A 15,000-nucleotide genomic window follows, 5' to 3' on the forward strand; every position below is an offset into this window, starting at 1 on the left:
CTTCTTCTTCTTCTCCTTCTTCTCCTCCTTCTCCTTCTTCTTCTTCTCCTCCTCCTCCTCCTCCTCCTCCTCCTCCTCCTCCTCCTCCTCCTCCTCCTCCTCCTCCTCCTCCTCCTCCTCCTCCTCCTCCTCCTCCTCTTCCTACTACTACTTCTATTCCTGCTCCTCCTCCTCCTCCTCCTTCTTTTTCTTCCTCTTCCTCTTTCCCTTCTTTTCTTTTTCTTCTTCTACTTCCTCATCTTCATTTGCTTCTGATGCTCCTTTCTCCGCTTGTTTATTTTTCTGTTTTAGTTTATACTATTTCATTGTGTTCGTGGGAAAGTTAATTTGGAACAAGTTAAAAAATAGAGGATGTTTACATAGATGTGTATGTATAGCTAGATAGCTAGATAGATATTATTATTATTATTATTATAATTATTATTATATAAGGTACTATGCTTCTCAACAGGGTGAGAGTACATGAAGGTAAACACAAGATATAAAAGTACAAAATACCAAGTAACAACAGAAAACTGTGTCATGCCAGTTGATGTCCTATCACGTGGTTGGAAAATATCTCAGGACCTGAGTGAGACGTTGTGCATTTTCTCACCAAGTTCTGGGCAGGGCAGTTGTGACGTGCTGAAATGTCAGCAATAGAATGCTAGATTCTTCTTAAATATAATAATTTTTCATAATTTCTTAAACTCTGTTACTATAGTTTAGGTGTCATAAAATATGATATTGATTACATCCTGGTAATTTCTGCTTCTTGATCGGTTGAATAAAAAGATCCTAGTCGAAAAACTGTTGGAAAATCAAATGTGATTGGCCAAGAAATAAAATAAAATAAAATACCACTAGTATAATACTACTTCTAATTTGTCAAGTACCCGTGATATCACGTCATGTCACAAGTTGCATGTACATACTCATATGTACTTTTATGATTATTTATATTGTTCTTTTCGTTTTGGTAAAAAATAAAATAAAAAAATAGTGTAGAACATTTTTTGATGCCCCACCAAAATATTGTTTCCACTTTCCATTTCCATTATCAAATAGAAGGCAAAGTTCAATAAAATAACACTAGAAAAGCATTGCTGTAACATGTTTTTCGACTAAAATAACTCCTCTGAACATGGCAGTACTTTTACGTGCCTTTACTTTGTAGACTCAATCATGCAGACCATAAGAATAGGGTAGGTGAAAACACTCGTGAGAAATTCAACGCGGCTCCGTGCAGCGGGAAAACACCCTGGAATGAAGCATCGCGTGCTTGTTATCTTCCCAGTAGGAGTGGGCATATGCAAAAATACATCCTGTCATGAATGGGTTAAGAGGTACTGAGGAAAAACATTGAAAGCTGGGGGGAAAAAAATAAAGGAAGAGTTTACCCCCCCCCCAAAAAAAAAGGATATAAATACATTAAAAAATGTAAATGGCTGATAGGATAAATATATTTACCAAAATAAGTAAATTATATAGTCTTTAAAAAATTCAGGATTGGTCCGTCGAATAGATAGATAAAATTTGTTTGCCTTACTCTTGAATTTGAGAATATTGTCCAACTGGACTATACGATTTAGCAACTTGTTCCAGAACTTATTAATAGCTGGAACAAAGCATCTTGAATAATGTGAGGCATGATGATCTACAGGTGTCAGAGAGCACTCATTCATACTCAAGAGAATTTCTTGTAATTCTAAGAGAAATGTAATGTAAAGAAAGTCAAGAATATAACAGATGCCTAGCATTATTATAGATCTCATGCATGATTGATAAGGAACCAAGTAGACCTTGAATGCCCTATTAAGCAACTTGAGATGACAATCAGCTGCAGACATCCAGACCAATGAACAGTATTCAGAATGTGACAGATTAAAAAAATAAAATGATCTCAGATCAGTAGTGTCACAGGCGTAAGTTTTATAACATTTGCAAAGCAGGCCCAATTTTTGTGCAATAGAGGATGAGATGTTTTGAAGATGTTTCTCAAAAGTCAAATGATGATCGAATGTGACAACCAATAGCTTTGAATATTCAACATTTTGTACTCTATCATTCTAAATAAATTAGTCAGGATGAGGAGGGAAAAAGGTGCGTGGTCTGCTAATGATGATGGAGTTGGTCTTCCTGGCATTGAGCCTCATACCCCATGCATGACACCAAGCAACAATTTTGCAAAGATTGCTGGTCAAAGAAGCAGTAACTACAGTTCTATATTGAGAAGATATAGGAGCATATAATGTATATCATCAAGAGTGTTGCTCATGTCAAAGTAAAAATGATAAAAGATAAAGGTGCTATGACACTACCCTGGGGATCACAGGTAGCAAAAACTAATTTGCGAAGCTGGTATTAGCTTCCGACTTCAGGAGTCGCCTAAACACTACAGCTAATTTATGGGGCAGTTGGTTAGTGATCTTCTGAAAAGATATTTGAAAGAAGCCATTAGGATCAGTGCCCCCATATGAATTCAAATCCAACAGATATCTCTGTAACTCATTAGATTTGTATGCAGTTGATTATAATAGAGGTTCTGTAATAGATATAGATACAGATATATGTGAAAGTAGATGTTCAGTAATATTATTTTCATTTTCTGTTTGTGTTCTTATTTCAAAACTTTCCTTTCCAGCTGTTAGACTCCATAGGCAAGGGTGAATTTGGTGACGTCCTCCTGGGAGAGTGGCAAGGTCAGAAGGTGGCTGTAAAGAGACTGAAGGACAGCAGCAGAGCGGCACAGGGCATCCTGGAGGAGGCCTCTCTCATGACGTAAGTTGCAGGCAGGGGAAAAGGTGGGGGGGAAGGGGATAGGGTTCTTGGGATGGGAATGGGAGGGGAGAAGTTTGCTTTGTTTGTGTGCTTTTTTTCATCTATTAATTTATTCCTTTTTTTTATAATCTTTGTATGTTTATTAGTTTTACTCTTATTAGTATAATTTTTTTGTGTTTATCTGTTGTTGTTTTTTCTTTTGTTGTGGTATTTTGCTTGATACTCACACCAATGATTCAGTGAAAGGAAGCCAAAGGCAGCACCTGTCATACCAGCAGAAAAGGGGCAATAGTTAATTTCTTTTGAATATTTCCTTGATCTTTAACCTTTGATTTATTTTGCAGGAGTCTGAAGCACAACAACCTGGTGAACCTCTTAGGACTTGTGTTTGAGGACTCTTGCATCCTGCTGGTGACAGAGTTCATGAGCAAAGGATCCCTTGTGGATTACCTGCGTTCCAGGGGCAGGTTCCATGTTTCCAAAAGAGATCAGATAAACTTCGCGTGGTAAGTTTCAAGTATTAGTGGTTTATTTGTGCTGTAGTTTTCTTATTCTTTTCCTTCTTTTATTTTTTTTTTTGTATTTTAGTATTTGTGATGTATTTTTGAATGCATGTTTTTTTTGGTGTGTATGTTATGTGTGAAAGAGAGAGTGTGTATGTGTCTGTGTGTGTGTGTATGTGTGTGTGTGTGTGTGTGTGTGTGTGTGTGTGTGTGTGTGTGTGTGTGTGTGTGTGTGTGTGTCTCTTTCCCTCTCTCTCTCTCTCTTTCTCTCTCTCTCTCTTTCTGTCTCTCTCTTTCCGTCTCTCTCTTTCTATCTATCTCTTTCACTCTCTCTCTTTCTCTCTCTCTCTTTCTCTCTTTCTCTCTTTCTCTTTCTCTCTTTCTCTCTCTCTTCTCTCTCTCTCCATTTCTCAGTTTCTCTCCTTCTCTCTCTTTCTCTTCATCTCTCTCTTATCTTCTTTCTCTCTCTCTCTCTTTCTCTCACTCTCTTCCTCTCTTTGTCTATATCTCTCTCTTTCTCTCTCTCTCTTTCTCTCTCTCTCTCTCTCTCTCTCTCTCTCTCTCTCTCTCTCTTCTCTCTCTCTCTCTTTCTCTCTCTCTCTCTCTCTCTCTCTCTCTCTCTCTCTCTCTCTCTCTCTCTCTCTCTCTCTCTCTCTCTCTCTCTCTCTCTCTCTCTCTCTCTCTCTCTCTCTCTCTCTCTCTCTCTCTCTCTCTCTCTCTCTCTGTGTGTCTGTGTGAAAGACTTTTCTTTTTGGTATGTAATGATTTTCATATGTGAGAGGGAGCTTGTTGATGCAGCAATATACATTGAGAGAAATTTAATTTGTAATTGTTTCATGATAATGCTCCTTAATAGTTATCAGTTTTAAAATGGTGAATAACCAACAGGTTTGAGACATAGAACATAGAACATACCACTAATAAAACCTCTCCCCACAGTGACACGTGTAGCGGCATGGCCTACCTCGAGTCCCAGAAAGTGGTACACCGTGACCTGGCTGCCCGCAATGTGCTCATTAGTGAGGAAGGTGTGGCCAAGGTGTGCGATTTTGGCCTGGCGCACGAGATGAACCTTAAGCTGGACGGTGGAAAGTTTCCTATCAAGTGGACAGCGCCCGAGGCTCTTAGACACAGTGTAAGATTTCTCTCTCATTCTCCCTCTCTTTCTTTCTTTGTCTGTTTGTTTCTCACTCGCTCTCTCTTTTGCTCTCTCTCTCTCTCTTGCTCTTTCTCTCTCTTTTTCTTTTCTTTGTCTTTCTTTCTTTTTATCTTTCTTTCTCTCTCTCTCATTCTTTCTATCTCTATTGTAATTTATGGAATAAAGTGTTTGTTTGTTTCTCACTCGCTCTCTCTTTTGCTCTCTCTCTCTCTCTCTCTCTCTCTCTCTCTCTCTCTCTCTCTCTCTCTCTCTCTCTCTCTCTCTCTCTCTCTCTCTCTCTCTCTCTCTCTCTCTCTCTCTTCCTCTCTCTCTCTCTTCCTCTCTCTCTCTTCCTCTCTCTCTCTCTCTCTCTCTCTCCCTCTCTCTCTCTCTCTCTCTCTCTCTCTCTTCCTCTCTCTCTCTCTCTTTCTCTTTCTTCCTCTCTCTCCCTCTCTCTTCCTCTCTCTCCCTCTCTCTTCCTCTCTCTCCCTCTCTCTTCCTCTCTCTTCCTCTTTCTTCCTCTATCTATCTCTATCTCCCTCTCTCTTCTTCTCTCTCTCTCCCTATCTCTCTCCCTCTATCTCTCCCTCTCTCTCTCTCTCTCTCTTTCCTCTCTCTCTCCTCCTCTCCCTCTCTCTTCTCTCTCCTCTCTCTCTCTCTCTCTCTCTCTCTCTCTCTCTCTCTCTCTCTCTCCTCTCTCTCTCTCTCTCCCTCTCTCTCTCTCTCTCTCTCTCTCTCTCTCTCTCTCTCTCTCTCTCTCTCTCTCTCTCTCTCTCTCTCTCTCTCTCTCTCTCTCTCTCTCTCGTCTAATTGTGAATGATATCAATATTCATAGCAATAATGATGATAATTGTAGTTATGTTAATGAATGATTGAATAAAAGATTTATTGTATTTCCATTAGAAAAATTAGAAGACAAGTATGTTGAACTTTCATAGCATTGAAATTAATTTGGATGAGAATATCAGCTAAAAGGAGTATAATTTGATTTCAGGATTTTACCCTTTATGCCTTTTCTAAATATATGTGCTTTTTGTTCCAGAAATTTTCAAACAAATCCGATATGTGGTCGTTTGGAATTCTTCTGTGGGAGATTTACTCTTTTGGCAGAGTTCCTTATCCTCGAATTGTGAGTATTTTCTGGATTAGGGTCGCAGGATTCTTTTATTTTATTTTATTGTTTATTCATTGAAGTTTGAATGCGGGGAAAATTATTATTTTCAATATAGAAGAAATGGATTTATTACATACAAATTGAATCCAGTATCATCATAGATATGAATAAGATTTCCATTACGCAGTAATAGGCTCGGACATTTAAATGATAACACAAGTTTTCTCACTTTTTATTGATTCATTTCAGAATTAATTGTTTTTTCCCCTTTCTTCATCCCTGTCCTTTTCTCTCTCTACAGCCGCTAGCAGATGTGATGAAACATGTGGAAAAAGGTTACCGCATGGAGGCACCGGACCTCTGCCCTCCAGAAGTCTATCAGCTGATGAAGGACGTAAGTGATGGCATAGGGAAGCTTTCTTTCTTTTCTTCTTGTGTGTGAGTGGGTGCAAAGTAGAAAAGGCAGTAATGTATGTTCCATTGGAATGCGTGAGGAAGAACCTTTTTATGCAAGGTTTGTGAGACTTTTTAAAAGAACTGCATCGCCTGATAGAGTTTTTGATGTTTCGTTTGACTTTTTGAATAGTTGCTTATTTATGTGAAGTCTCTGAGACTTTTTTTTTTTTTTTCTTTTAATGTATGAAACTGTATCTCATGCCTATTTTTTTCTACCTCCGCAGTCATGGAACGAGAACTGTAACCGCAGACCCACATTCCACGAGGCATACAAGCGACTCTCACAGCTGCGACAGTCTACCCTGGCATGACCTAGAGTAGGGGCATAAATATAGTTAAAATTGGTGCCAATGCTAGATCATGCTAGAAATTTTTGAAGTAGTGTCAACTTCAGTGAAGTCAACTAAAAAAAAAGGGAATGAAGAGAAGAAGCGGAGCGTCAGGGCTTGAGGAATTGTTGCGTTGGTTAGAGGTCAACGCATCTTGCTCACTCTGGCGGGGAAAGTGCGTTTCCCAAAACCCCGAGTGCTTCGCGTTCCTCTGGCGTGTCTGACACTGTGATGGACTGGTGATGTCACTTCTGTCATGTGTGTTCATTACATGTGTATAAATGAACAGAAAGAAGAATGCTACAAATCAGGTATTAAGCCCAGGACACCTGAGCATTTGTCCCTCCAGACTTAAACTTTCAATTTAGTGTCTTTAACCACGTGACAAATGTCTGAAATGTCGATATGATGATTTTTAATTTTTATTATTATGATTATTATTGTTATTTTTGTTTGTTAGTCATTGATTTGTGTTTATTCTAGAGTCCAGGAGAGGGTGTGCATTTGGTGTCTGTGTTCTGTGTTAAGGGCCGCTTCTGGAGAGGGTGCAACAGTGCTGTCCCTCTTCACAATAGCTTTTTTTTTTTTTTTTTTATCTAGCTGCGACAAGTGAGCAATGCTGAAGATAAAAGAAAAAAATTAATTAAAAAAAAATCACCTAAATAATTGCTGTCTTTAGAGATCATATATGTTCCTGTGTAGTGTGAAGCTGGCACTATGTTATCGGTATTTTTGTATTATAGTCGATACTTTTTTCAGAGTATTTTTTTTTTCCATTGCGTTTTCTCATTTTATTGTTCATTTTCGGTCAATGATAAAGTTGCACGCGTTCTGAAACAGAGTGCGGTCGAGGCTCAGTGCAAAAAGAAAAGGAAAGGAAAATGAATACAAGGTGATTTTCAGCACAGAAAGAACATGGACACGAAACTCGAATTTCTTGCTGCCGTGTGCATTGTGATTTTTACTTTCTCCTCCGTTTCGTCTGGGTATTGTGATTGATTTTGTGATTGCTTTGTCGAAGGCCCTATTAACTGCTTCCAAGACAAGAGGACTGTAGTTAATTCCCTTCCCCCCCACCCCCATCCCCCACCACCAAGCCTCGTAATGTGTAATGTGTAGTAGTTGGGGACGAAATGGTCATTCTTAGCCTTGACTGAGTCTTGGCCATTATTCTTTCTGTATCTAACATGAGGAAAAGTTCATGTACCACATGTAAATGTAATTAATGTGTGTGTGTGTGTGTGTGTGTGTGGGAAGTGAGTGAGTGAATGAGTAAATATCAACATGACCTACATGTTTGGGCGTGAATCCCAAAATTCTTTTCCTTTTATATAAGATGTATACTTTTCATAAAATCAAAATTCATTCTGCTTTCAAAGGCATTAGGTAAAAGTTTGTCACAGTTGAACATAAGGTAGTATGACCACTTTTTCCGGTCTCGAATAGCCAGAGTATGTAATCCACCAGAAATCATCTATATTATTCCGTGTCCTCATATCGCTGCTCACGGCTATTATAATGAGAATGTAGGACTTGTAATAAAGTGGAGCCATCTGATATATCCTATTTGGTTTTAGTGTTAGGGCTGTCAGATACGCAAACTATGGTTTGTCTTTAAGTGACTGATTTATCAAACTTTTCCTTTTTAGTATATGTGTTTATGTGTTTATGTGTGCATGTGTTTGTGTGCATGTGTGTACATGTATGTGTGTGTATATCTCTGAGAGTGCCTCTGAGTAATTCTGTGTGTGTGTGTGTGAAATACAGCATTGCATATACATGTGAGTACTTGTATTAAGAATATATATGCTGTGTCCTTATTAGAAGAGGTTGAGATGTAAAGGAATAGGAATAGTTTGTATATGACTGGAATTGGGAAAATGTGCTTCACATTCATAGAGTGTAAATACAGAGCTCTGTGCTTGTACTTTGATAGAGGAAGAGCAGTGGTCATGAAGTCTCAAGGTGGCGTCAGTGTATTGTAATTTTTTGTGACGACTGCCACCTTTTTTCCCCTCACAAGGAATTTTACAAGGAAGGAACCAGCCAACATCAAATTTATCTTCTGGGATTATCTATGGTGCTCATAACATATCTTAAGACGTCCCAGTTTCCGGTACCTTGGAATGGGGGTCTCGTATTTTAACCCTGACAACAGTTCAAAGAAGGAAGAAGAAGAAGAAGAAGTAGTAGAAGAAAAAAAAAATTAATCCTTTTTTTTTTTCTAAATACAAATAAAGTAACAAAAGCTACAGTAATGTGATGATGAATCATATCTGTTTTATAAGAGTGTGAGGGATAAAAAAAAAGAAAGAAAGAAAGAGAAGAAAGAAACAGATGAACCATTCCTATTAATTTTTTCTTTCTTTTATAAGGCATTTAGCTGCATATTGAGGGAGATGCCTTATCAGTAGGGATTTGGTCGTGTGTGGATGCCACGTCTACGTTACTCTGAAGCTTGACCGACTTGGTTGTACCTTTGATGTTCAGGGTTTGGTCAATAAATAACAATAAATAACAATTAAATGTTTGTTCAGTGTGACATGTTCCTGGCTGATGGACTGTAAACATTTTGTGAAGACAGAAGTTTATTTGGATTAAAAGAGAAAAGTGAAACCAAACCAAAACAATTTTTTTTTTAAATCAGAGTTAATGATCCTGTCTTGATTGCAACTTACAGTATTGGAAAGTATTGTCATTTGTCAGATTTCGACACAAGAACTGTTAACAAATTAATTGATTTTACAGTTCCTTTTAACACTGGAGAGTGAGGCACTTGTTATTTAAAAAAAAAGAAAAAGAAAAGAGAAAAAAAAAAATCTGATAACTTGATTATCTCTTTTAATTCCCATTGGATGGAATTGATAAGAAATATATGTACATGTTTGTTGATTATTTATATTTTTGATATGTGAAGAGTAATGCCAGATAGACTTCTAGTATTTATAGTACTTGCCAATTTACAACTTGGTAATAAATGTGGAACTATAATATTTTGATTAATATATTCTGAAATGTTTCTTCCATGGAGATGTAATTGTGTCAGACTTCATGTAACATTGGTGATTTTTTTTTTTTTTTTCCTCAAGGTTCTCTTTAGTGTACGAGCCTCTATTACCCAGTATTTGTGTGTGCTCAAGTGAATGGAAGGTCTAGATTTAGTAAGAGGTCAAAGTGCATCCAGGTCGTTTGTTGTGGAGCCCGAGGAAGAAGCCCATTTAGATGCTCCCCAGATTCGGGAACCAATTGGTAATTTTCTCGGTCAGTTACGAGTTTTATTTTATTTTTTTATAGGTTTATTGCCTGTGTGTATTTTCACGTGTATTGTGTATTTCTTTTCTTGAAGGCACTGATGAAAATTCTTCTCTGAGGTAACCATGTCAGATGGATGTCATTTATTTAGACAAGGTATCTATTTCTAAACTTCCTGTTTTATTTGTTTTTTTTCCAATTATTACCTTGGTCATTATCTAATTGTGTACCCCAGAAGGATTTCTTTTTCTCTCTCTCTCTTATTAAAGTGTCATTTTAAGAGGAAAATAAAGTGTGCATGACCTCTGGACTCGGGACTTACTCTCCTGGATGCACTTTCCACGTGTGAGACGAATGCCGTTTTAAAACAGTCAAGTTCTGGACTAGAAAAGATTTTTTATGGATTTTTAAGGAAAACTATTTTTTTTTTTCTAATGTTTTAAGAGAACTGGATTAATACCACACCAGTGATGTGCTATAAGTAGCTATGAAAGTAGTGGTGTGCTGGTCATTAGGTTAAGCCAGGTAAATTTGTAGTTAAAATATAAACACAAATTGTAAAAAAGAAAGTTTTGGGAGCTGCTCTTTTTTTTTGTAATCATCATTATCATTTAATTTTTATTTTTCATTCCCTGTTTCTCTCTCCATCTTTGCCGATGAACTGCAATCAGTTCAGTCGAGTATCCCTTTTTTTTCTTTTTTCTTTTTTTTTATTATTTTTTTTTTTTTTTTACTTTTTTTTGAGTTGTAGATATTCAATTGGAGCAATTTTTATTTTTTTATTATTTTTTAACCAGATCTTTCTAGAGAAACATCAATGAAAGCTTAAAATCACTTCAGCTTACAAACAAAGGATTTTTTGTGTGGCTTTTATTTAATTGTTCATAAATGGAGAACAATAAAAGTACTACATTTTCTGTGTGTTTTTTTCTGGTTTTCCTGTGTTGGTATACTATAAATAATATACATGCATATCTATTCTTATTTCTTCAATTATAGGTTAGAAAAAAAGAAAATGCATCTTTGGTAATCCTTAGCAACAGACCATGAAATTTACAGCTTTGAAAATAAAAAATAAACAAAACAAAAAAAGAGACAAAGCCTATTTTTATCTCAGGGTGTCCCATTTTCTATAGTCTTGTATTCCCTCGGATCGACCTTCAAAAAAGCGGAGTGTTCAGAGGATTCTTGCTCGTGTGGCAGTGGTTCAAGAGGAATTTTCTGTCCTTGTATCATTAGCCCACCAGGTTAGTTAATCAAATTGAGGGATTAGTTGAGCCAGGCATCAAACATTGGCATCAGAAATAATAGGTTTAATAATGACTATAAACTGACCAATATTCTTGAACCAATTATAAAATCTTCCATTTATAAGTAACGTAACATTACGCAACTCCAACATTTAGTCCATGAAATATCACTAAGTTACATGAAATATAGGGTATTGCAAACGAACATAATCAAATTGAATTAGCATATGAAAGTCTTCAGAGAACTTAAATAGATTTTTTCTCTCCTTCGTATAAAACGACTAGATGACTGGATCGCTTTATAACACCGATTCATTTTGTATTACTGGGCGGTTGCTTGGCTGACACTCATGACAGGCAGTTTTTTGCGGCAGAAAATTCTACAGATTTAATCCTTTGTCTTTTTCTCTGCTCCCTCTATTTCTTTCCATTTCTCCCTCTTCCTCCCCTTTCTATCTTTTACGTCGTGGAATACAACTCTCGTGACATGAACACGACATTGACACGTGGACATGACAGCCACTACACGCAGAAAAAGCACTAGAATGAGGCTGTCCGTCCGAGTCCTTGTGGAGCGCTGTCTTGAGTTCGACCTCTGGCTGCCTGCAACCTACATTGCCCTCTAGAAGGTACATCGTGAATCCCTCTGAAAGATCCGATAAAGATTACTGGATTATTAACAGATCTATATGCCGGTGCTCAAAGTGCTGTAAAGTGTGGTGGTGGCATGCATGTCTTCTTTCCTGTGTATTCAGGGGCGAAGCAGAGCTGTGTCCCTGCGCCAACGCTTCTCGTCACTTGCATGGGCTGAATGCTGATGCTGATGAAGTTGCCATCTTATCTGAGAATCTCGGGAGACCCTTGGGAAAACTCGAGATGCATTCAGCAGTGAGGCGATGACGGGGGGGGGGGGGTTAATCTCATTAGGTCCCCCAAATCATGGATCTCGTGCTGGTCCACTAAACCTGCTCACTCAGCATGGTCTTACGTGAAGACAAGTCGAAGAGTTTTACATATCTCGACTCTAGCTGTCAGACCAGGAAGGAAGTCAGCAGGCAGATTGGCTTGTTTGGTCGCAGGAGCCACGCTTGACTCGATTGACTCGCTTGACAGGAGCTTTTGGAGATTCCGGTACATACACAGGCCGACTAAACAATGTCTTCAAGACCCTGATATTGTCGGTTCTGTCTCCACCAGAGTCAACCGTAGTTGGATAAAGCCCATGGAATGACTAAGGAGATCGTGGCTTGGGTAGATTGATTGATTGATTGATAGATTGATTGTCTAGCGGATCGCTAAGAGGATTATCATATATCTTATGATTTATTGATTGATTTCACTTATCTTTTACTTATTCTTTGGGCAATTTTGCGGGTTCTCGGGTACTCCTAAAATTTAAGAAGTAAAATTTGGTAAAATATTGATTTTATATTATTCTATTATGACCTTTGTGCGTAATTACTCTAAGGATTTCGTGCTATTGATATCGATAAATTAAATTTCGTAAAATTCTTAGTAAATATGGGCTTTCCCATACATATCTATTATATACACAAATCATGAATAATAAGTAAAAAATTACTTAAACTTCGTCTAGAAACATTAAAAATTACACAGCAGATTAGATAAGGACGTGTTCAAAACTTGCTCGATATAACCTTTACGAGTTTGTTTAGATTACTTTCGAAATGTTACGAATATATGTAAACTTCACAATAAGAAGGGAAGGGCGAGATTCCTCAGATTAATTTTCTTATCCTTTTCTTATCAAGATGGAGATGCACTTCCGTTCTATTTCAGATAACGATCATCATCAACCTGCCAAGTGTGGATAATCGCTTTTCTAATTATCTGATTTTTACGAGAGTGCTTGTGTTCTGTATTACTCATGGTGGACATGATTACACAGTTAGTATTTAATTTTCTTTCGCCAATTTCCATTGGCGAAAGAAAATCCACACTATAACGAAGTGATATAAAAAAGAATACAACCAAATGCAAAATTTATTTTATCGATGATTTAATATAATTTTAAATACTTTGTAAAATATTTATAATTGTAACCAAAATGTTTTCTGAGGAATATTAAAACACCTAGCTTCAAATTACAAACCTTTAAGATTATTTCTTTTTTCTCATAAACACTTATAAAATATAAATCAATGGATTTAGAAACGGGAGAATAAGGGAAAAAAAGATGATTCAAACTGGAAAAAAATAACAACGATAGATGAAAAGAGAAATAAGAACGGATCAAACACTTTTTAAAAAGTCTCACAGTACCAATATTAAAATTTATCAACGCCCAAATAATAAATAAAAAGGGCTTTATGATAATGTACATACACACGTACAGTTTATCATCACTGTAACAACCACAAAATTCACACTCAACTTCCTTGTGCTATAAAATATCCTGAGACATTACAATTTATCATTATTATCATCATTATCATCATCATTGTTGTATCAACATTATTTGTAGCGCTATAGGTTCTCGCATAAAATTACCCATAAAAAATATTACTATGTTACTTACAAGGTTATATATTACTAACTTCCGAAAAGTAACTCCTTATAATTATAAAACAATTAGCATTTCTTAACAAAAAAATGGACTTCTGTAGACTCAGTATCACTAGCAGGTAGCAATCTTTCGAAAATGAACGGAAAATGAAGAAAGGAAAATACACTGAACTATCAGTACGTAAAAAAAAAAAAAAAAAAAAAAAAAATACGAGTGAATATTTTGTAAACTGGAAATGATTGACAAAATACAAAGCAATATGTACATCAATGCAATATAATACATAAGTTTAGAGAACAAAACGACAAATGTGAAAATAAAAATGGAGAATGCGATGGAGAGAAGAGAAACATAAATGATAAAATTAGGTGATGTAAAGAACAGTGATGTAAGAAAAATACATTGATACAAAAAGAGTAAACATGAAGGGAGAGACAAATAAACAAACTTAAAAGTAAACATTAAAGGTAGATAAACAAAGAAAATAAATAAACATAAAGGTGGGAAAACACACGAAGAAAAACAAAAGTAATCAAGGAGAAATAGATAAAAAAAAAAAGAGTTAACATGAAGAAGAGAAAAGGGAATATGAATGGAGGGGGTGGGGGGGGGGGGGGATAAAGGGGAAATTACGGATTTAATACGTAACAGATAAAAAAATAAAACATGCAAACAAAACAAAACAAAACAACTGAACTACACTCATAATATGCGAAAAATAACAAAACAGACTCATCGTCTTAAACTCATTATATCATCAAACAAAACAGTTATTTAAACATATCAACTATATCGATATGGCGTTTATCTATTAATCTCATTCTAGGCAAATGCAGACTCATTCACTCATTAAAATATATCCGACTCTTAAACAAGTCAGAAGGAACTGGCACTTGAGCCTCTGCTAACATGTCACAAGGCGGTGTTTCTCTGTTTCCTGGTTATCACTGGCAGGTGATCCTGTGTTTCAGGAGCGATTTCGTCGTCCTCCAGGTCGAGGGGAACCAGGGAGAGGAGTAAGTCGTCTGTCTCTTGCTTCTCTTCCTGGTTCTCTGGTTCACACTCTCCGTCTTCGGCCGTGGACCCGGTTCCACGTGAGTCGCTCCTTTCGTAGTGATTCTCCAATACCGCGTGCTTCTCGCTTGGGCCCTGGGGGGTGCCCTGGGGGGTGCCCCGGCGTCGGAGGGGCGTCAGGGTTCTGTGTTTCTGGCTAGGGGGCGACGCCGCCCGTTTCTTGTGAGGCGAGACTTTCGCGTGTTGCGGAGACCGATGGGCGGTGTGGACGCCCTGCTCGTGACAACAGGGATGGGGCAGTATGAATACCACACTGTTACCCGTTTCCCCACACGCGTGGAGGCACGTGAATGCCGTTCTGTTTGCACCGTTGCAATAAGAAGAGCTGTTTTCCAGAGGCGCATGGAAGATGTTGTTTTCACAGTGACCTGCCGTCTGAACTATGATAGGGGATTCGCATGTGGAGCTCTGGCAGGACTTGGGACTGCCCGTGGATTCCGTCGGGGTCGTAGACGCTTCAGGGACGTCCGTTCTGACCTCCTCTGGTGTGTTGTCGCCTCGCTCTACTTTCTCAGACTTGATGCTTTCTCTTGAGCTGCTGTCATCCGTGTGTTCATCAGCCATTCCTTGCTGCTCCGTTTCGATTTGTACATTATC

General features: G+C 37.6%; 2 protein-coding genes across 2 annotated transcripts in view; one reads left to right on the plus strand and one right to left on the minus strand.

Annotated features, from left to right (window-relative positions):
• Positions 1-10,467, plus strand: part of LOC122246991 (tyrosine-protein kinase CSK) — a gene marked incomplete in the record, with an annotated part of 23,469 nt that extends 13,002 nt beyond the window's left edge. Inside the window, 6 exon segments of the mRNA XM_086553391.1 lie at positions 2,624-2,760; positions 3,105-3,266; positions 4,203-4,398; positions 5,444-5,530; positions 5,817-5,909; positions 6,196-10,467. Coding sequence (XP_086409517.1) covers positions 2,624-2,760; positions 3,105-3,266; positions 4,203-4,398; positions 5,444-5,530; positions 5,817-5,909; positions 6,196-6,282 — 762 coding nt within the window.
• Positions 9,731-15,000, minus strand: part of LOC122246987 (uncharacterized) — a 113,527-nt gene continuing 108,257 nt past the window's right edge. Inside the window, exon 25 of the mRNA XM_086553390.1 lies at positions 9,731-15,000. This exon is cut by the window's right edge and continues 926 nt beyond it. Within this exon, the coding sequence (XP_086409516.1) occupies positions 14,242-15,000 (759 nt within the window). The 3' untranslated portion in view covers positions 9,731-14,241.

This window comes from Penaeus japonicus, unplaced genomic scaffold (genome assembly GCF_977035675.1).
Source record: "Penaeus japonicus unplaced genomic scaffold, GWHDUDI00000001_assembly GWHDUDI00000028, whole genome shotgun sequence".
Classification (NCBI taxonomy): Eukaryota; Metazoa; Arthropoda; class Malacostraca; order Decapoda; family Penaeidae; genus Penaeus; species Penaeus japonicus.